This window comes from Capricornis sumatraensis, chromosome 18, assembly GCF_032405125.1.
Source record: "Capricornis sumatraensis isolate serow.1 chromosome 18, serow.2, whole genome shotgun sequence".
In the NCBI taxonomy this organism is placed as follows: domain Eukaryota; kingdom Metazoa; phylum Chordata; class Mammalia; order Artiodactyla; family Bovidae; genus Capricornis; species Capricornis sumatraensis.
The window spans coordinates 43606165-43626929 of record NC_091086.1 but is presented as its reverse complement, the minus strand read 5'-3'; the positions used below and the strand labels follow the sequence as shown (position 1 = coordinate 43626929).

At 39.9% G+C, this 20765-nt stretch overlaps 1 protein-coding gene across 2 annotated transcripts in view; it reads left to right on the top strand.

The window, feature by feature from the left end:
• WDR70 (WD repeat domain 70) overlaps positions 1–20765 on the top strand; it is a 267755-nt gene that overhangs the window by 8713 nt on the left and 238277 nt on the right. For both annotated transcript variants that reach the window (XM_068990587.1, XM_068990588.1), the window contains 2 exons: positions 3342–3462; positions 7248–7443. In XM_068990587.1, the coding sequence (XP_068846688.1) occupies positions 3342–3462; positions 7248–7443 (317 nt within the window). The remainder of the gene's footprint in view (positions 1–3341; positions 3463–7247; positions 7444–20765) is intronic.

The following is a 20765-nucleotide window of genomic DNA, read 5'->3' as shown; positions in this document are numbered from 1 at the left end:
TAGTTTTCAAATAGTCTGGCGACAGGTAAGCAAATAAAGGACTGTACTTTATGGCCCTTTGGGGAGAGAGGCAGGGTCACTGCTTTATAAAGTGGGTGGTACTCACTGGATAATTTTACAGGCTTCAGAAGGTCTGATCACGTCAAGGAAAGATACATTGTGGAGCCTCAATTGACTACTTTGCTCTAACTGGAGCTGTTACTTCTTTGCTTTGGATTCCTAAACTATTAAGTGAAGATAGTAGTATTTACTTCACTATATTGGATATAGTTGAAATTTGCTAAGATAGTAGAACTTAATTGTTCTTACCAAAAAAAAAAAAAAAAAGAAACACAGGATAAATATGTGGGGTGATGGTTGTGTTCATTGACTCCATGGGAAATATTCTTTCTCAGTATCTGTACCAAATCATCACATTGTACACTTTACCTACCTTACAGTTTTGTCAGTTATACCCCATATGGTTTTTTCAGTGGTCATGTATGGATGTGAGAGTTGGACTGTGAAGAAAGCTGAGCGCCGAAGAATTGATGCTTTTGAACTGTGGTGTTGGAGAAGACTCTTGAGAGTCCCTTGGACTGCAAGGATATCCAACCAGTCCGTCCTAAAGGAGATCAGCCCTGGAAGTTCTTTGGAAGGAATGATGCTAAAGCTGAAACTCCAGTACTTTGGCCACCTCATGCGAAGATTTGACTCATTGGAAAAGACTGTGATGCTGGGAGGAATTGGGGGCAGGAGGAGAAGGGGGCGACAGAGGATGAGATGGCTGGATGGCATCACTGACTCGATGGACATGAGTTTGGGTGAACTCCAGGAGTTGGTGATGGACAGGGAGGCCTGATGTGCTGTGATTCATGGGGTCGCAAAGAGTCGGACAGGTCTGAGCGACTGAACTGAAGTGAACTGGAAGCTGAAGTAAAGTTTCTGCTTCAAGGATTGTTGTAAAGATTGTTGTTGTTGTTGTTTAGTCGCTTAGTCGTGTCCAACTCTTTGCAACCCCATGGACTGCAGCACACCAGGCTTCCCAGTCCATCACCAGCTCCCCGAGCTTGCTCAAACTCATGTCCATCGAGTTGGTGATGGAGTCGTGAGGCCATCTAACCATCTTGTCCTCTCTCGTCCCCTTCTCCTCCTGCCTCAATCTTTGCCAGCCTCAGGGTCTTTACCAGTGAGTCAGCTCTTCGCATCAGGTGGCCAAAGTATTGGAGCTTCAACTTCAGCATCAGTCCTTCCAATGAATATTCAGGGTTGATTTCCTTTAGGATTAACTGATTTGGTCTCCTTGCAGTACAGTGGATTCTCAAGAGTCTTCTCCAACACCACAGTTCAAAAGTATGAATTCTTTGACGCTCAGCCTTCTTGATAGTCCAACTCTCACATCAATGCATGGCTTCTGGAAAAACCATAGCTTTAACTATTCAGACCTTTGTTGGCAAAGTGATGTCTCTGCTTTTTAATATGATGTGTAGGTTTGTCATAGCTTTCCTTCAAGGAGCAAGCATCTTTAATTTCATAACTGCAGCCACCGCCTGCAGTGATTTTGGAGCCAAGAAATTAAAGTCTGTCACTGTTTTCATTCCAAAGAAGTCATAGGAGACCTAATAAAAAATGGCTTAAATAAGAAAAGTTTAGTATCACACCATGACAAGATCTCTGGAATGGGACTCTTCCATCTTCTGAATCCTGATACAAAGGACTTAAAGATTTTTCCCCTTTTTTCTGCTTTGCCAGCTTTAGAGTCTTGTCTTATCCTAAGCTCACCGTCCTCATGACTCAAAATTTTGTTAACATACAGATGACTGTATCCACAGGCTGAAAGACTTTTGTGTAACTCTTTAGGAGTAAAAAAACCTTTCTCAAATGTACCTCCAGCTGACTTCCTCTCATGTGTTATTAGCCAGTATTAGTGTGGTACATCAGTTGCGAAAACAGCCCTTGCAGGTTCACTATGGTTCACTTGAAATCAAACTTTACTCCTCTAGACAGGAAGGGGCCCAGCATCAGGAGAATTGTGGTTTCCTTTGCAAGGAAAAAGGGAGAAGTGGCTGCTAATAGGTGACTAATGATGTGTGCCTTAGGGTCCGATTCCTGATTAGTGTCAGAACTGCCCCTAAGACCTGAGCCTGCAGTCCAAGTGTGGCCTCCCCTGCCTCACTCCCCAGCCTCTCTCAGCTTCCCCGCCCTCCCTCACCCTGGAGGGTACAGAGGGAATTTCTAGGGAGGCAGGATGAAGGTAGGAGCCCAGCAGGCTCACTCTTAAATTTGGGCATTATCCTTCTCTGTTTTCAACCTCCCCAGCATCAGAGTGCAGAACTGTTAACTCCTGACCCACCTCAGCCCAGTGGAGAGCACAAAAAAATTAATGTGTCTGCTCCTTACAACTTCCTGGAGAGTTTTTTAATCTTCCATGTTTGAAATGAGTGGCTAGTTGTTTACGCTTGCTGCCTATTTCCTAGTTACTCACCCTCTATATCCTAGCAACAAAAGACCCTGAATAGTGCAGCATTCCAGTAAGTGCCCTTTGATATTGCTTAACTTTGGGTGTATTATTCTTCACTATTAAATTTCAAAAAAGTGTTAAAGATTATCTCAGGTTATTGAGGATGGTAGCAATCGAGAACAAGCCTTATTTATATAATTAATTTCCTTCCTATGTTCCCTCCAGTTGCTGAATGAAATTATCAGAGGAGGAAGATTAGATTTCCTTGGATAAATTTGTTTTGTCTTTCCAAGGTAAAAACTCTGGAAACTTGATGTAATTCAGTTTTTCTCATAATTTTGGTATCAAGTCTCTGGCCAAAAATCCAGTTTGGGAAAATCAGAAAGGAAGGGAGTGCTGAATTTATAGTTTAAAATATTAAAATGTGAGGTTACCTAAAATCTTATATTTGAACACTTTCTTGTCACTTGCCACGTCTTTTTGCATACTGCAGTCATGGTTCATATACTCTTCATATTCTAATTTTGCTTACCTGTCTGTTAATATTTTCCCAGATTTGTATATTTTCTATATATATTTCTCGGCCGCTCCATGTGGCTTGCAGGATCTTAGTTCCCCAACAAGGGATTAAACTTGGGCCAACACAGTGAAAACATCAAGTCCTAACCACTGGACAACTGGGAATTCCCTTCTATCATTATTCTTATCGGCTGTATTTTTTACTGTGTTGATATACAGTAAAATTCAGTTGTTTTCTCATTGTTGGGCATTTAGAGTGATAGTTTTTTGCTATTACGGTAACACATCTGTGTTATATCTTTGTAATTTTGTTAGTTTTCAACATTTTAAATAATAAATTTTGAAGTCTAACTGTTGAAAAAAATTTTTATGACCTTTTCAGAAGCAAGAGAAAGAGAGGAAGAAATGAACAGAGAGAAAGAATTAAGAAGGCAAAATGAAGATCTTGAACCGACATCTTCAGGCTCGAATGTGGCCAGAGCTTGCTCTAAATCATCTTCCAGGTGCTTGTCTTTACTGTCATTTCCTAGGTGTTAGTAACACAATTTAGGCAAAGTTCCTCATACTAAAAAGCTTGCATGATTTCTCCCATTTCAGGCAGTTGTAGATCTCCAGGACCACAACAGAGTCCTTTGTCACATTGTGAATCAGTCAAATTTTTCTAAAGTATTCCAGATGTAGCATTAAAATCTCTGCCTTTTGACTGCAGAGTATAACTGTGTAAAGTTGGAAAGATATTGACAAGTTGGTTATTTTTTTCATGTTTATTTTGTCATTTACATCCTTTGTCCCTTTCCCCAAACTCTGTATTCATAATAACTTTTTTTGGTAGGATCCTTTATAACTGAGAAAGAATTTAAACAGTGGCACATTGTAAAGTCTATTGAGTGATAGGAGAAAGCAGCCATTTAAATTAAAATTACTTCAAAATGAAATTTAATACTATATAATATAATTACTAAGAACTTCAAGCAGTGTAAATAGGTATACGGACTCCAAATCTGGGTGGAATCGTATTAGAATTCTGTTGTTGAGGTACGTTTTAAGTTGTCAAATTGGCCATGTAAACTGTTTCTTGGAAATCCACTTTTGGTCGCTCTGGGTCTTCGCTGCTGTGTGCTGGCTCTCTCTTGCCACAGTGAGCGGGGCTACTCTCTGGCTGCGGTGTGTGCACTCCTCACTACAGTGGCTGCCCTTGTTGCAGGGCACAGGCTGTAGGTGTGGGGGCTCAGCAGCCGTGGCCCACAGGCTCAGTTGCCCCAAAGCATGTGGGATCTTCCCAGACCAGGGATCAGATTTGTCCCCTGCATTGGCGGGCAGATTCTTAACCTCTGAATTCTCAGGGAAGCCCAATGTCTTAACGTTTCTCTTTATCCTGTACTTTTTCCCAGCTCTCTCTGTGTCCAGCACAATGTCTTGCTTATGGCAGATGTTCCATATATTTCTTTAGTTCACTAATTAAGGGGAGAAAAGAAAGGAAGATGCTGCTGTACTAGTTTGTCATGGCTTTCATCACAAACTAGCGCAGACTAGATGGCTGAAACAACAGAAATTTATTTTCCCACAGTTAGAGAGTCTAGAAGTCCAGGACCAACATGAAGGCAGGGTTCACGGGCCTCTCTTCTTGGCTTGTAGATGTCCATCTTCTCCCTATTTCTTCACGTTGTCTTCCGCCTAAGTTCTGTTCAAGTTTTCTCTTTTTATAAGGACACCAGTTATAATAGGGCCCATCCCTACAGACATCATTTAGCTTAATCACTTCTCTGAAGCCCTGTCTTTAAATACAGTCATACTCTGAGGTACTTCGAGGTAGGACTTCGATATATGAATATTTTGGGGACACAATTCAGCCTGTAATAAAAGTTATCTGTAGTACAGGTGCCAGAAAATGCCCCACAACCTAGTCAAAAGCTGAGCATATTCAGCCTGTGTTTCCAAGAGGAGCATGGGGGCACAGAGCTCAATGGAGAAAAACAGTGAGGCAGAGAGAGAGGGGTAGAGAGAGAGAGAGAATGAAAGCCAGTGAAGAACAACCTGTCATCTCATAAGAAAACTGCCTAGAAATCTCTTTTGCCATACTTTCTGATTAGTGGGTAAGTTTGGTGAGACGACTGGGGACTTGGGAAACAAAATAGTAAGGTAAATCTTTTTACCGCTGTAACCAAGGAGTCAGTACTGTGTTATATGGAAATCCTTGGTGACTCAGTGGTATAAAAACCCTCACGCAATGCAGGAGACTGGGGTTTGGTCCCTGGGTCGGGAAGATCCCCTGGAGAAGGGAATTGGCAACACACCCCAGTATTATTGCCTGGGTAATCCCGTGGACAGAGGAGCCTGGTGGGCTACAGTCCATGGGGTCACAAGAGTCAGATACGACTTAGTGAATAAACCACCGCTACATAGCACGTGGGATCTTAGTTCCCTGACCATCGATTGAACCTGTGGCCTTTCTGCAGTGGAAGCTTAGAGTCTTAACCACCAGACTGGCAGGGAAGTCCCTTTTCAGTTGTTATTGATATCAAGCATCATTTAGCTGATAGAGCCACAGCAGGGAACACAACAGACTTTAAATTTCTGCCTTTGTGGAACTTATATAGTGAAGATACTTCATTAGATGGCAAGGACACTTTGACTCCTGTAAAATTATTTGGTAGATTAATTGTTAAAATTGCAATTCTCAATCTTCTGGGAAGGGGTAGTCAGTAGAGGGATGGTGGATGGTGGTTGCTACAGAATGTATAGAGGTGTTTGATAAAGACTTTAATGAGAGTATATAATAGTCCCCAGTTGGATTTCTTGTGGCTCAGACTGAAGAATCTGACTTCAGTGCAGAAGACTCAGGTTCGATCCCTGGGTCAGGAATATCCCCTGGAGAAGGGAGTGGCAACCCACTCTAGTATTCTTGCCTGGAGAATCCCATGGACAGAGAAGCCTGGTGGGTTACAGTCCATGGGGTTGCAAAGAATCTGACATGACTGAGTGACACTTTCACCTCACTTTTGATAGTCCTCTGATGTGTTGTTGGAGAAGGAAATGGCAACCCACTCCACTATTCTTGCCTGGAGAATCCCAGGGACGGAGGAGCCTGGTGGGCTGCCATCTATGGGGTCGCACAGAGTCGGACACGACTGACTCGACTTAGTAGCAGCAGCAGCAGCTCATGTGTTGGGTAGAAAAATAGTGGAGATTCAATAGGATACTGCCTAGAATAAGGTATCTTTTACAGTCCAAGGAAGCTACCTTTAACAATTTTAGCAACTCAGCATACTTGAATTAAAGAGAGAGAAATAATTTGTATTTCAGACAATGTATTGAAATCTTTTGTGGTAATATTCATTTCTTACTTTATTTGCTCCTGTGACAGTGATTGTATTCACACACAGTGCATAGAGGCGTTGGTTCTCTCCATGGTTTTCTTTTTTATGGTGTAGTATTCTGTAGTTTTTCTTCCACAGTTGTTCTGCTGGTTCATGAGGGTTATCTGATGGGCCTCTAACATATAATTGCTCTGAGTTTTTGTCTTTGATTTTTAACTGTATTTAGATAGGCTAGATAAGAGAAGTTTTTTACTTTCTTAAGATTAAATGGTATTTGAAGGCAGTTCTTCAGGAACACATGGTAATCCTGAACGTGCATCTCCTAGCATTAGAGCTTTGAAACACCTGAAGCAGAAAGGGAAGGAGCTGAAAGGAGAAATAGGCACGTCTGCATTTAGTGTGAGATGTCAGTGTTCATGTCTGTGACTGATGGACAGTGAGCTATGAGTCAGCAAGGAGAGAAAGGACCTTAAGGATGCCCTCAGCTAACACCTTTTATTGAAGTCTACAGAACACTTAGCCCAACAATGGGAATTCTTATTTTTTTCAAGTTTACATAAAATATGCAAGACTGACCGTATCGTGGACCATAGTACACAACTCACAAAATTTCAAAGAAAAAACTCATGCAAAATGTGTCCTCAAACAATAATAGATGAAAGAATATTACTCTACCTGAAAAACATGAATATGTTTAAAAAATATAATCAAAAATCTTTGCTTATTTCTTAATCATACAATTAATAATTAAAATATGTGTTTCTTGACATTACTTAAGAAAGAAATATATATATAATTCAAAAGATAAATATTTCAGCCACACAATTAATGTTTGGATTACAAATTTAAAAACATTGTAAAAAACTCAGTTGTTAAAAGGAGAAATAGGGCTTCCTGAGAAATCAATACTGTCTCCAGAGTATGTTCTTTTTTGCAGCAAAGGCGATGAGTTTCTGTTTCTGTATTTTCAGGGATACAGGTAGCAGTGAGAGTGATGAGAGTTCTGACTCTTCTGATGATGAGTTAATTGGCCCCCCTTTACCCCTTAAAATGGTGGAAGAACCAGTTAATCCTATGGAGGAAGGTGTTCTTGGTCCTTTACCTCCACCTCTTGCAGAAGATGTGGAAGAAGAAGATGATGATGATGGTGATTCAGAAGAGGAGGAAGTAAGTATTTCAGTGGTAATTTAAGAAATCGCTTATATGTGGAATCTTAAAAAGTGGTACAAATGAACTTACTTGAAAAACAGAAAGAGTCACAGATGTAGAAAACAAACTTAGGGTTACCAAGGGGGAAAGGTTGGGGAGGGATAAATTGGGAGATTGGGATGGACATATGCAAACTACTATATATAAAATTGATAACTAATAACCTACTGTATAGCACAGGGAACTCTGCTTAGTACTCTGGAATGATTTATATACTCATCTTCCCTCATATCTCAGTCGGTAAAGAATCTTCCTCCAATGCAGGAGACCTGGGTTTGATTTCTGAGTTGGTAAGATTCTCCTGGAGACAGGAAAAAAATCTTCAACAGAAACCAAGTTTTCTGGCATGTTGGTTGTGGACTTCTAGCCTTCAGCACTGTGAGAAAGTAACTCTGGTCTTTAAGCCACCCAGTCTGTGGTGTTCTGTTATGGTGGCCTCAGCTGACTAATGCAGGTTTGTGTTGCTGAGAATGGGCTGAGGAAGAAAGAACAGAGAAGTCAGAATGGTGTTTTGAGGGGAAACGATGTTGCCATAGTGAGGACCTAATTGTGTGCAAGTACATGATATCCGGGCTTCCCTGGTGGCGCAGTTGGTAAAGAATTTGCCTGCCGTTTCAGGAGACTTAAGAGACACGGGTTCAACCCCTGGGTCAGGAAGATTCCCTGGAGTAGGCACTGGCAACCTACTCCAGTGTTCTTGCCTAGAAAATTCCATGGACAGTGGAGCCTGGCAGGCTACAGTCCATGGGGTCGCAAAGAGTTGGACATGATTGAGCATGCATATGCAGTTGATATTGTGGTGAAATTGTCATGTGATTTATGTGTAGCTGAGGGAAATGGAAAGATGAGGCTAATGAGATGAGGCTAATCAGATCCAGAGAAGAAATACAGCAGTCCCCCCTTATTCAGGAGGGATATGTTTCAAGACCCCAGTGTATGCCTGAAACTGCGGATGGTACCGAACCTTATATATGCTGTGTTTTTCCTGTACGTGCATACCTATGATAAGGTTTAATTTATAAATTAGGTACATTGAGAGACTAACAACAGTAATTTAGAACGTTCATATCAATATATTGTAATAAAAGTTACTGGCATACTTTGGAGATAAATGCTGGTTGGGTTCCAGACCACCATAATGAAGCAAATGTTGAAATACAGCAGGTTACAAGAACTTTTTGGTTTCCCAGTGCATATAAAAGTTATGTTTACACTATAGTCTGTTAACTGTGCAGTGCAGCATTGTATTTAAAACAAGGTACATATGTTAATTTAAAAATACATTATTGCTAAAAATCCTTAACTACTGTCTGAGCCTTCAGTAAATTGTAATCTCTTTACTGGTGGAGGGTTTGAAATATTGTGAAATTTACCAAAACATGAAACAGAGACATGAATTGAGAAAAAATATTGGAAAAATTGTGCCAACAGACTTGTTCCAAGCAGAGCTGACATAAAATCCTCAATTTTTAAAGACTCAGTAAAGGATATTAATACAAGGTATGCCTGTATGTGAATGTGGTCTTTCCTTCTCTCTCAAAATATGTTGTTGTGCAGATACAATGTTTTTTCCATCTTAACTAAGCATTTATCATGCCCTATGGCTATAACTTGCAATTTGAGATGTGGCAGCAAAACTAGCATGAGTTTCTTTTGGTTTCTTCACAGTTTCACAGATAGATTGGTACTTACTGTAGATCCTAGCAACCTCCGCATACCGTTTTTTTTCCTTTCCTTATCAAGTTGAGTACTTTTTAACTTTTCACCCGTTGTAGGAAGTGGGACCCCCTCTAGGGCCTCAGGCATGGGTTCTTGTCTAACACTCAGAAAAGAATTGTCTGAGGAAGACATGTGCTGACAAAGCAAGAGAATTTATTGGAAAGGGCGCCCAGGCAGAGAGCAGCAGGGTAAGGGAACCCAGGAGAATTGCTCTGCCTGGTGTCTCCCAATCTCGGGTTTTATGGTGATGGGATTAGTTTCCAGGTTGTCTTTGGCCAATCAGTCTGCCTCGTCCTTCCTGGTGGCATACTCATTGCTCAGCCAAGACGGATGCCAGCAGGAGGGATTCTGGGACATGGTCAGAAACATGGCGTCTCCCTTTGACATTTCCCAGACTCTTCTGGTTGGTGGTGGCTTGCTTATTCCGTGTTCCTTGCTAGGACCTCCTGTCATAAAATAACTCACACAAACGGTTACTGTGGTGCCTGGCCAGGGTGGGCAGTTTCAGTCAGTGTGCTTCTCCTAACAACACTGCCCTGAGAGACTTCATACTGAAGATAACTTCTTGGGAATTGGGGCAGAGGTCTCATTCTTTTGTAACTTCTTTCTGATGTGCAGGGGCATAGTCCTGCCTAGCAGAGCAGAAGTCTCACTCTACTTGGTCTAAGCTGAGGTATTACATATCTGAAACCAGCTTCCACCCTTGTAGTAACATCAGTTTGGTCTGGAATTCTTAGAGCCTGCTGGAGATAAACTGTAAGGAGTTGGAGTATACAAGGGCCAAATAGGAGGCCTTTAATAAGATAGTGATCACTGGACCCAGAAATGGCAGGAGCCAAGAAGGGAAAGAAGGAGAACTCATACACTTGTTGAATTCAAATCCTGGATCTTTGTTGCCTGTTCCCAGCAAGCACTTTATAGCTTCTCTTTGGCATATGTGAATTGCCAGCATCCCTCTTGCACTTTGGGGCCATTATTAAGTAAAATGAGAATTATTTGAACACAAACAGTGATATCTTTACAGACTAAAGTGACTGATGGCGGCATATGTCCTACAAAGGAATGGTGTACTTGCTGGGCAGGAAGGAACAGGATAACTTGAGATTCTGTCTTGTTGCTCAGGAAGGCATACAGTTTAAAACTCACAAATTGTTTGTTTCTGGAACTTTCCATTTAATAGTATTTTCATACCAAGGGGAACTGAAATTGAGGAAAACAAAAACCAAGGGTCAAAGGGAATGCCTGTACTTCTGAAGGATGTGGAATTGGAACGAGCCTTGTAGAGGGTAACATTTTGATGGGTGAGGTGGGAGGAGCCCACCTCCAATCTAAGAAGAGTGAATGGTTGAACCAAGGGCACAGTGCACAAGATTAGATTTGGGAAGATGGGAAAGTCAACTTGTCTAGAATATAGTGTTAGTGAAGACAGAACCCTTGACTTGGAACTGATACGTGAGTAAACCCGAAGTGCAGCTAGGCAGAGAAGGGAAAACATGCTTGGGTCTGGATCTCAGAAGCCTATTTGAAAGCTTTAGCTTCTCATGGCTGTAACTGAAGTGTATCAGGAGACTGAATAACAGCTTTCTATTTTTTTTTTATAAGATTATGTATTGGTTCTTTTTGGTAGTAAAACTTTTTATAGTGTGCCTTTCCTCTTGTAAACGTAGTAAAGAGAAAATGGTGATTGGATAACATGTGGGTCACAGCAAGGCTGCTGGTGATTTGTGCCAGTAACAGCTGCAGTTTTAAAGTATACACTGCCTGATAATGGTGGCTCAGACAGTAAAGCATCTGCCTGCAATGTGGGAGACCCGGGTTCGATTCCTGAGTTGGGAAGATCCCCTGGAGAAGGAAATGGCAGCCCACTCCAGCACTCTTGCCTGGAAAATCCCAGGGACGGAGGAGCCTGATAGGCTACAGTCCATGGGGTCGCAGAGTCGGACATGACTGAGTGACTTCACTTTCCCTCATAGCTAAGTCAGTAAAGAATCTGCCTGCAATGCAGGATACCCAGGTTTGATACCTGGGTCAGAAAAATCCTCTAGAGAATGAAATGGCAACCCACTGCAGTATTCTTGCCTGGAGATTTCCATGGACAGAGGAGCCTGGTGGGCTGCAGTCCATGGGATTGCAAGAGTCAGACTCGACTTAGTGACTAAACCACCACCAGTTGATAATGGAGTACTTGTTAGCATTGTGAATGGATTAAGTCTGAAGCTTTAGATTGGAGATAAAATAAAAGTGGGAGGTTCCTTGTTTCCATTTCTCCTATTTTTCTTTCCAATGCATATCACAACCAACATTTTAAAGACTAAGGCAGAGATGGTAGGTGAAGCAGATAGCTTGGATATTTGGAAACATTGTGATGTGGCTTTGCAGTGGCCTTCCTAGATTCAGGTAGATTATATTGGTCTTGAATGGAGGCCTTCGGTTTCCAGACTTAATGAGTGGCAACCTCAGTCTCTTTTTTAAGTTCTGAGTGACAACAAAGTTTTATACTGTATTATATTTGATAAGTGGGTGATTGGCAGCCTTCTAGATCAAGCAATAGTAGAATTAGGAGTTATAGGCAAAGGAAATCTACTGAATACTATCTTGACTATGAATGTTACTGTGGGATCTAGACAGACAAATTTGCATGATTCATTGTAGGTAGTTTACATAGCAGTGTTGGGCTGACGTTTTAATGTTGAGTTCAAATGTTTCTGGCCTTTTAAAGAATTTTGTTTTTGTGGTTGGTTGGACTTAGAGTCTGGTAATTCTTTGCTTGTTGATTCAGAAACTGAATTTAGTTCCTTCAGGAAATCAGTTTGAGGTAATACTAAATAAAATTATAGGAGAATGTTTTATACGGCAGAATGCTAGCTATATTTTTTACAATTTGAAATATATCAGAATTGTCTTGTCTGCTTACTGAGGCTGTTAACCATTCTGTAGGTGCCCTTGACTTCCTCTCCTTTTTTTTTTCATCACCATCACCCTGTTGTATCTTTTGTTTTACCCTTTGTCTATCTGCTTGCTCTTGGCTCTTAACTTGCAAACATGCAGTTTCCCCTCCAGACTCTTTTCCAGTTTGCTCCTTTGTCACTTTTACATTCTATTATATTTGTTAGGAAAGTAACCAGATTTACACACTTGAATGGCTAAATATTTCAGCAAGTGTTATTGAAATTAAGGATAAATATTTTTAATAATTCAGTGATTCTTAATCTGAATGTAAGAATCATATTTGGTACAGTTAAAAAAATGTATATTCATAGGTTCTGTAATTCAGAGGTCAGGTCAGTAGGACTAGGGTGAACTGGCCCCAGCTCCTGCAATCTGTGTTATAACAAAAGTCTTCATAGAACCCCAGTGTTCATCACAGCACTGTTTACAGTAGCTAGGACATGGAAGCAACCTAGATGTCCATCGGCAGATGAATGGATAAGAAAGCTGTGGTACATACACACAATGGAATATTACTCAGCTATTAAAAAAGAATGCATTTGAATCTGTTCTAATGAGGTGGATGAAACCAGAGCCTATTATACAGAGTGAAATAAGTCAGAAAGAAAAACACCAATATAGTATATTAATGCATATATATGGAATTTAGAAAGATGTTAATGATGACCCTACATGCGAGGCAGCAAAAGAGACAGATATAAAAACAGACTTTTGGACTCTGAGGGAGAAAGTGAGGGTGGGATGATTCGAGAGAATAGCATTGAAACATGTATATTACCATATGTGAAATAGATCGCCAGTCCATGTTCAATGCATGAGACAGGGCACTCAGGGCCGGTGCACCGGACGTTCCTGAGGGATGGGATGGGAAGGGAAGGGGGAGGGGGATTCAGGGTGGGGAATACATGTACACCCATGGCTGATTCATGTGAATGTATGGCAAAAACCACTACAATATTGTAAAGTGATTAGCCTCCAATTAAAATAAATAATTTACCAAAAAAAAAAGTCTTTATAGGTTATTCTGATGTACCTCTTCCCAAACCATTTGTGACTTCTCACTTAAATAGTCACAGTTGGGGTCATAGGTTAACTAAATTAGGTTACCTTCATAGGTTATGATCAATATCATGCCTCATGGATACTTATAGACATGGGTTATTGCTTACAAAATGATATTTTCTTGAAAGAAGGATATGGAATTGCTGCCCTGCTTCTCTGTGCTAATGAAGCCACTTTGAAGTTTCCATATAAAACTTACTTAGGAACATTCTTTCTCCCAAATAGCTTAGAAATAACATTTATTTTTATTTTTATTTTATGAAAAATGTTTCTTTAATGACACGTGAAGGTTGATGTCTCTAAGCGTTTGTGTTTAATTGCTTCCAAAGATGACTTGGGAGAGATGGTAAACTCCTGTCCTTTTGAATCTTACTCATTTTTACATCCTTTTGTGCCTATCGTGAATTAAACTTATTAAATAACTGTCAAATTTTGTGAAGTGCTGTGACCAGATAATACTCTAGAAATTGAGGCAGTAGCTCTGATAGTTACTGAGACTATTATTACTAAATATCGGGAGGCTTAACGATGTTTATTTTTTTTTAAACTTAGTACTATGACTTCTGAGATTCTAGCCTCAGGAAATTTGGAAAAAGCTTTTTGCACAAAGATGTTTATCACAGCACTGCATATTGTAGTTGTTTTCAGAATGTGTTCCGTGGAACACGATTGAAAGGTGGTTTTGGTGGGGTTCAAAAAGGCTAGCTCTTTTTTATGTTAGGCTTGCTCAGAGCTTTCTCTTGGCAGAAAGCTTCCATATCTAAAAAACCTGAAAATTAACTGAAATATTGGAATAATTAAAAATAATGTAAATAAATATCTGATAATGGGGGAAGGACCAGCAAATTGTTATGTAGTCATATGAAAGTATTATGTAGTCATTAGGCATGCTAAGAGTTTTCATTAGCACTAAGGAGAGGACATAAAACTATATGGACATTATGATTTTAAATTTTTAAATGTTACACGTGTATGGTAAAAAGTCCTCCCATTGCTTCCTTCTATATTTTAGGAGTGAGAATAATGTTTATTTCTGCCCTATATTTTTCTGTTCTTTTCCAGTTTCCACATTGAGGCATAAACTGTGCCTGTCATTAGGAACAAATGATGGGATTACAAAAAGCAGTCCTTTATTATAAGGAAAATTTAGGTCAGGGACTTCCCTGATGGTCAAGTGGCCAAGACTCCAGCCTCCCAAAGCAGGTGGCCGGGGTTTGATCCCTGGTATGGGAACTGGATCCCGCATGCCACAACTATGAGTTCATATGTTGCAACTAAGACCTAGTGCAGCTCCCCGCCACCCCGCCCCTGTCCCACCACCCCCGTAAGAAGAAAAATCTAGGGCGGGTATAGAACAAACCCAAAGAGAACAGTATTGGATATAAAATGTCTTAAGTATTTGTGAATAAACTTGTTTTTGTATGTTTTACCTTGTTCCAAAAAAGATTTAGAGATGATACGCTATAAGAAAGCATACTTTAGGAAGAATGAATGATAAAAGGGAAACCAAGATACATAAATAAGATTAATATAAAAAACAGGAAACAAGGTTCTCAATACTTGATAAGCCACAACCTAGTCACCATTGTTGATTCCTTTCTTTCCTTCTTACTCTACATCCAATCTCTTAATTCTTTAACTAGTCTTACTAGCTCTGTCTCCAAAGTATATACCAGATCTCTCCATTTCTGTCTCCATTACTACCACCTTAGCCTAATCTTACATTACTTCAATGTGAGTAGCTATGTTAAATCATCTCTCAATTTCCGCTGTTGACTGGACTTCTATGATTGTAGTCCAGTCAATAAAATACAGATACAGGGAGGCAATATAAAGTAGTGATTAGAGAAATGGACTTTGAAGCCGTGTGACTTTTGTAATTACTTGACTTCTCTAACCTCTCCATGTCTTTCTTTCCTCCCTTGTAAAACAGGGCTAATAAAACACCTAACTCAGTGGTCTGGATGGTTGAATAAGTGAACAAATACATATATAAAACCCTTAGAATGGTGCCTGGTGTTTATCATTATGATCCTCTCTTTTAATATATAACAAAAAGGGAATTTAAAATAGTTAACATGATTCCTAAGAAAATGTTTTAAAATGAAACTAAAAGGAAACTTTAATATTGTATTAAATGACTCATTCATGCTTCCCACCACCAGTCAGTGTTATACATAATTAAGGAGCACTAGAGGTATTCTCTTTAAAATTAAGAATAAAAGGTGGTAACTGTCACATTATTATATTATTCCAGACATTTTTGCTAAACAGACTGAAATAATCAAGACTATATATTAGAAAAAGGTGAGAATGTTATTGTATTTGATATGAAGCTACCTAAAACAAAAGCGGACTAATCAAAGCAGAATTGATAGTGTCTAATTTTAAAGGGTTAAAACTGAAAAACCCATTTTGCAACAGAAATAGCAGCAACAAAATATAACAACATTCAGATGAGAGACTATAAATAACACTATAAAGTTTTTCGGTACAAAAAAGAATTGAATAAGAACCACTGAACAATCAGTAAATACTAATTTTTTTTCCCCAGAAAGGTTAATTTGTCCTATTTATTTAATTTTTATAATTTACTATGGCTGTGCTGGATCTTTGATGCTGCTTCGGGTTTTCTCTAGTACGGCAAGTGGAGAGAGGCTATTCTGTAGTTGCAGTGCTCGGGCTTGTCATTGCAGTGGCTTCTCTTGTTGCGGAGCACAGGCTTAGGGCCTTAAAGCTCAGTAGTTGTGGTGCATGGACCTAGTTGCTGTGTGGCATGTGGGATCTTCCTAGACCAGGGATCAAACTTGTGTCCCCTGCATTGACAGGCAGATTCTTAACCACTAGACCACCAGGGAAGCCCTAGATTTCTTTTTAACTTTACAAAAGAATTCCGAGTAAGAGATCTTAACAAAAAAAGTATATTTTAAGTGCTTTTGTTACTGAATTTGCAAGCCTGTGTGCCTGATACACAGTGAGGCCCATCAATACTAAACAATAGAGTTTGGAACAGAGAAAATTTTATTACAGACTTGTACAAGGAGATTGGTGGCTTATGCCCTAAGAACCCCGAAATAACTGAAAGCTTCCAGCAAGACCCTTTAAAAGTGAAAGGTGATGGATGGGCATGGTTCGTTGTTGCAGACTTCTCGGTGTCAGATCCTTTGTTCTTGAGGTCCAGTCGTGGTCAGGTCACGATGTTCCTGTAAATCTCTATCAGATGAATTTTATTCTTTGTCCTGACAAGAAAGGGCAAAGTCCCAAGGCACAACGTTCACCTTCCAGGGTCCCACTTCTGGGTAAGAGGAGGCAGATCTAAGTTGGCAGCTCCTTCAGGGCCAGTTCCTATAAGCTGCCCAGCTATCATCCCTGAGGGAGCTCGGCACCCAGCCCACCTGGCCCTCACTCTTCTCAGGCCACCCAGATGGGGAGACCAGGTCTTACAGACTGTGACCAGGCAGACGGCCACTGCTGTTGCATTGCAGAGACAGGGAGAGGTTCACCTGCTGCCTCAAGGCCTGGGCCGTGGCTAGTGGAGAGCCTTAGTGAGGGCTCTGGAATCCTCAGGACATAGTCCCCAGTCTGTTCCCTGGGCCATCCAGCTCATCTGCTGGCCCAAGGCGGGGTGAGCTGGAGGGTCTCCAGGAGGAGGCCTGAATCTGCCTCTTACCTCACTCTCCACCTGATGACCACCACACTATTAAGCCTTGACTGCTTCACTTCCCCAATAACTCATTGACAGTTACCAGTGGGCAGGGCCCATAGTGGTGCTGCCTAATAAGTGAGCAGGACCGCTAAGGGTCGCTCATTGACAGTTGGTGGTTTATAGGCGGGGCCTACTGAGACCCCGACCAATGGCTGAGCAAGACCTGTTGCCTAGTAGCAGGACGCAGAATACTGAGGCCCAGGAGTGGCTGCCTGCCAAGGGCTTTGCTCATCCTGCTCTGTTACACTTTGACTCTAGAAGAATATATCTTAAAAAAAAAAAGATTTTTTAAAAATATTATTTATGGCTGCATTGGGTCTTCGTTGCTGTACGCGGGCCTTCTCCAGTTGCAGTGAGCAGGGGCTGTTCTCTAGTTGTAGTACACAGGCTTGCAGTGGTTTTCTCTTATTGCCGAATATGGGGTCTAGGCACTGGGGCTCAGTAGTTGTGGCTCACCGGCTCTAGAGCACAGGCTCAGTAGTTGTGGCACGCTGGCCTAGTTGTACTGTGGTGAGTGGGATTTCCCGGCCCAGGGATCGAACCTTTGTCTCCTGCATTGGCAGGCGGATTCTTTACCACTGAGCCACCAGTGAAGCCCAGAATGCTCTTTTTTAGTGAAACAAGTTATAACTGTAAGCAAAGTAAGCAATTTTCCCTTAATTGAATTGATGATTATCATTTTTTAAAAAGGAGTTTTACTTCCTCTCTGATCTCTTTTATTTTCACAAGTGACATATATTTCATTACTCATTTAGCACTGGCTCTATTAGTAATTCAGTAATTCAAGGTTTTTTTTTTTTTTAAAGGAAGGACTTGTCTAATGTCTCATTAGAACAGGCTGATGTAACCCCAAGTTACTTTGGGGTTCTTAGGGCATAAGCCACCAATCTCCTTGTACAAGTCTGTAATAAAATTTTCTGATTTGTAAATGTGTTAGACTTCACCAATTCCTATTTGCCCATTAATTCTCTCTTACAAAGGAGTCAGCTAGTTTTGAGGGGACACTGATCAAAACTAATGCTTCCTTTCCATTCCTCCCGTTTCTGCTTGTTAAAATTCTCTCTAGCTTTTGGAGACCATTTCAAATATGATTTCCTTCAAGCAGCCTCTCTAGACGCCAGCTCATGTGCTACTATTTCCCAGTGCTGTTTTCAGCCTTCTGTAGCAAACTATTTTTCTTGTAAAATCAGTACTTTATTCCTATGTTAACTACTGTGCCTCGCCTTTGCAATCCTACTTGATGACCTCAGGTGCAGGGATTTGTATATAAACAGTACAGTAGTTTTAAAAAACCTTTGAAACCTCTAGTATAATGCCTTTAATATAGTAGAGAGAGTAAATGTTTGTCAGTTGGAATTGAATGTATTTGGTTTTTATAATTGAAAATGTCTTTTTATGACATTTGAGAGTATTTTCTATTTTTGACCTATCAATCTCTAGTTTTTACGTGGAAAATGGAAGTAGGGATAGAGGGCTGAACAGAAGAAATGTGAGCACAAAAATGCAAATAGACACCTATTCTTGTAAGAACCATTGTATATGCCTTGTCCAAAGCTTAGACTTTAGTTACATAATAGTCTATTAATTGTAAGAACTGCCCCACAGTTGAATGAGATTAATTAGTTACTTTAATTGTGTAGACTAATAGTCTACGCAATTATGGTTTTAAATGAGGCGAAAAAAAGCTGTAATTTTCTCTTAAAGCAATCCCACAAAACGTAAAATGTGATTGTTTTGATTGAGGTATAATTATATATAGTAATTTTCACAGATCTTAAGGTTTCAGTTTGAACAGTTTTGAGAATTCTATATGTATCAGTTGTAGTTGCTATCCTAAACAAGTATATAGGACATTCCTGTCACCCTAATAGTTCTTTGTGCTCTCTTCTAGGCACAGACTTTTAAAAACTGAGTTATTGATAGCACTAGAATTTAAAGGAAAATTACCAGAAAACATGTTGATGGTTTTACATTAAGCATACTGATTGTGGTTAATTTTTTTAATATGCATCTTTACTTCACTTGCTGGTTAGTAAGTACTTTAGTGTTACTGTTGAAATCACTGGATTGGAAGTGTTAATGTTGTACATCATAATTTCTTTTGATGACAAGCTTGCTTTTCATTTATTTTTCCTTTGATCCATTTTACTTATCTACAGTAGTAATAAAATTGTCCCTTCAAATAGAATGCGAGTGAAAATGGTATCACACCGTTAAAGAACTTTGTTAAACTACACCAACTTTTAAATAATTAGAAGTACATAGTGAGTATTTGAAGGCATGATATCTTGCTTTGAACTGAATGGTGAATAAAAATTCAAGGGAGTCAGGAAAGAGGTGAAAAATGATTTTTAAACCATATCTATTACATGTGCACAATTCTGATTTTTATTTTAAAGGTAAAGAAGGTTGTAACATAATCAAATGGAAACTTTGGGATTATTGAGGATTTTCATTATCCCTGCTATCCCGTTTCCCATTACTACAGAAAATTGAAAGTTACATTTTTATGACTGTAACTAAAGGCTAGATGTAACAGTGACTTTTTAGTTGTGAGCACCTGTTTTCCATGAACTTTCTCTGACTCCCTGGTTGGCACGTTCTGTGGTGAAGAGTCCAAGTTGGGGCCACCACTACGCTTCCCTGACTTCTGGTCTGAGGCTTCTCATCCTTTGGCCTTAGTCATTGCCAACCACCTGTATCAGTCAGTCTCTTTCCCTCATGCATAAGGTTGAAGAATTGAAAGTGGGAAAAAAACTCTCTTTTAGTTCTCAGGAATTGATTACTGTGAGAAATGAAATGATTGATGTAAACATTTGACAGATTGACACATACTAAGTAGTCAAAATTGCTGGATTTTATCATTATTTTCATCATCATTACCAGTGTTTGATTAATGACCAGTTTTAATGTGATTGCAGCTGACTGGAAAAAAAGTTTTTAAAAAACAATATGAGAAAACTTAATAATTTTAACTTCAGAGGAAAATTAGTGTTCTTTAAAACAGAAAGCAGTTTAATTCCATCTGCAAGATTCTGTCAGCAGAGGATGCTAGAAGCTCTATTCCAAAACTTGCATGTGTTCATTACTATTTCCAGACTAATGTCGGAAGGGCATCATTCTTTAAGATGGGCGCTAGAGGGCAATCAAAGCGTTTTGGCTTTTGGCGTGAGTCCCCTTTTTTACAACTCTCCTGTCTAGAGTGGCAGGAAAAAAAAGAATCTTATGAACAGTGCCTTCTGAAACTTGGAACAGGTGAGGTTTAGATTGAGGTCAGTTACTTTTTTTTGAAGAATAATGCAGAATAATTCTTTATTCTTTTGTGTTTTTTGGCAGTAATATATTTAAAGCTTGTTTGTTTTTTATCTTTAAGCCTTTAAAATCAGCAACAGATTCCTATAAGGCTTAATGGCAGGGATTTTAAGGTTAGCTTGTTTATAATTTAAGCCTGTAAGGTCAAATAAGAAGGATTATTTCTTTGTTCACCAGAGTAATCCAGACTTTAAAAAGCACATTTCAGATCTTGTCACTTTCCTGCTTTCTTAGTTACTTTCCTGTCAGTAAGCTCTGCAGTTTCTTCCTATCACATGGTTAGGAAATCCTAGTTCTTGCCTTGCCTTCTAAGGCCCTGCATGACTTGGCCTCTGCAAGTCTCTCTGGCTTGATCTCCTTCCACTTCTGTCTTACTCACTTTTCTCTACCCACATTGACTTTTCTGCTTTTCTTTGAATAGCTATGCTTATCCATAACCTCATGTTGTTGTTTAGTCACTAAATTGTGTCTAGCTCTTTTGCACCTCCATGGACTGTAGCCTGCCAAGTTCCTCTGTTCATGGTATTTCCCA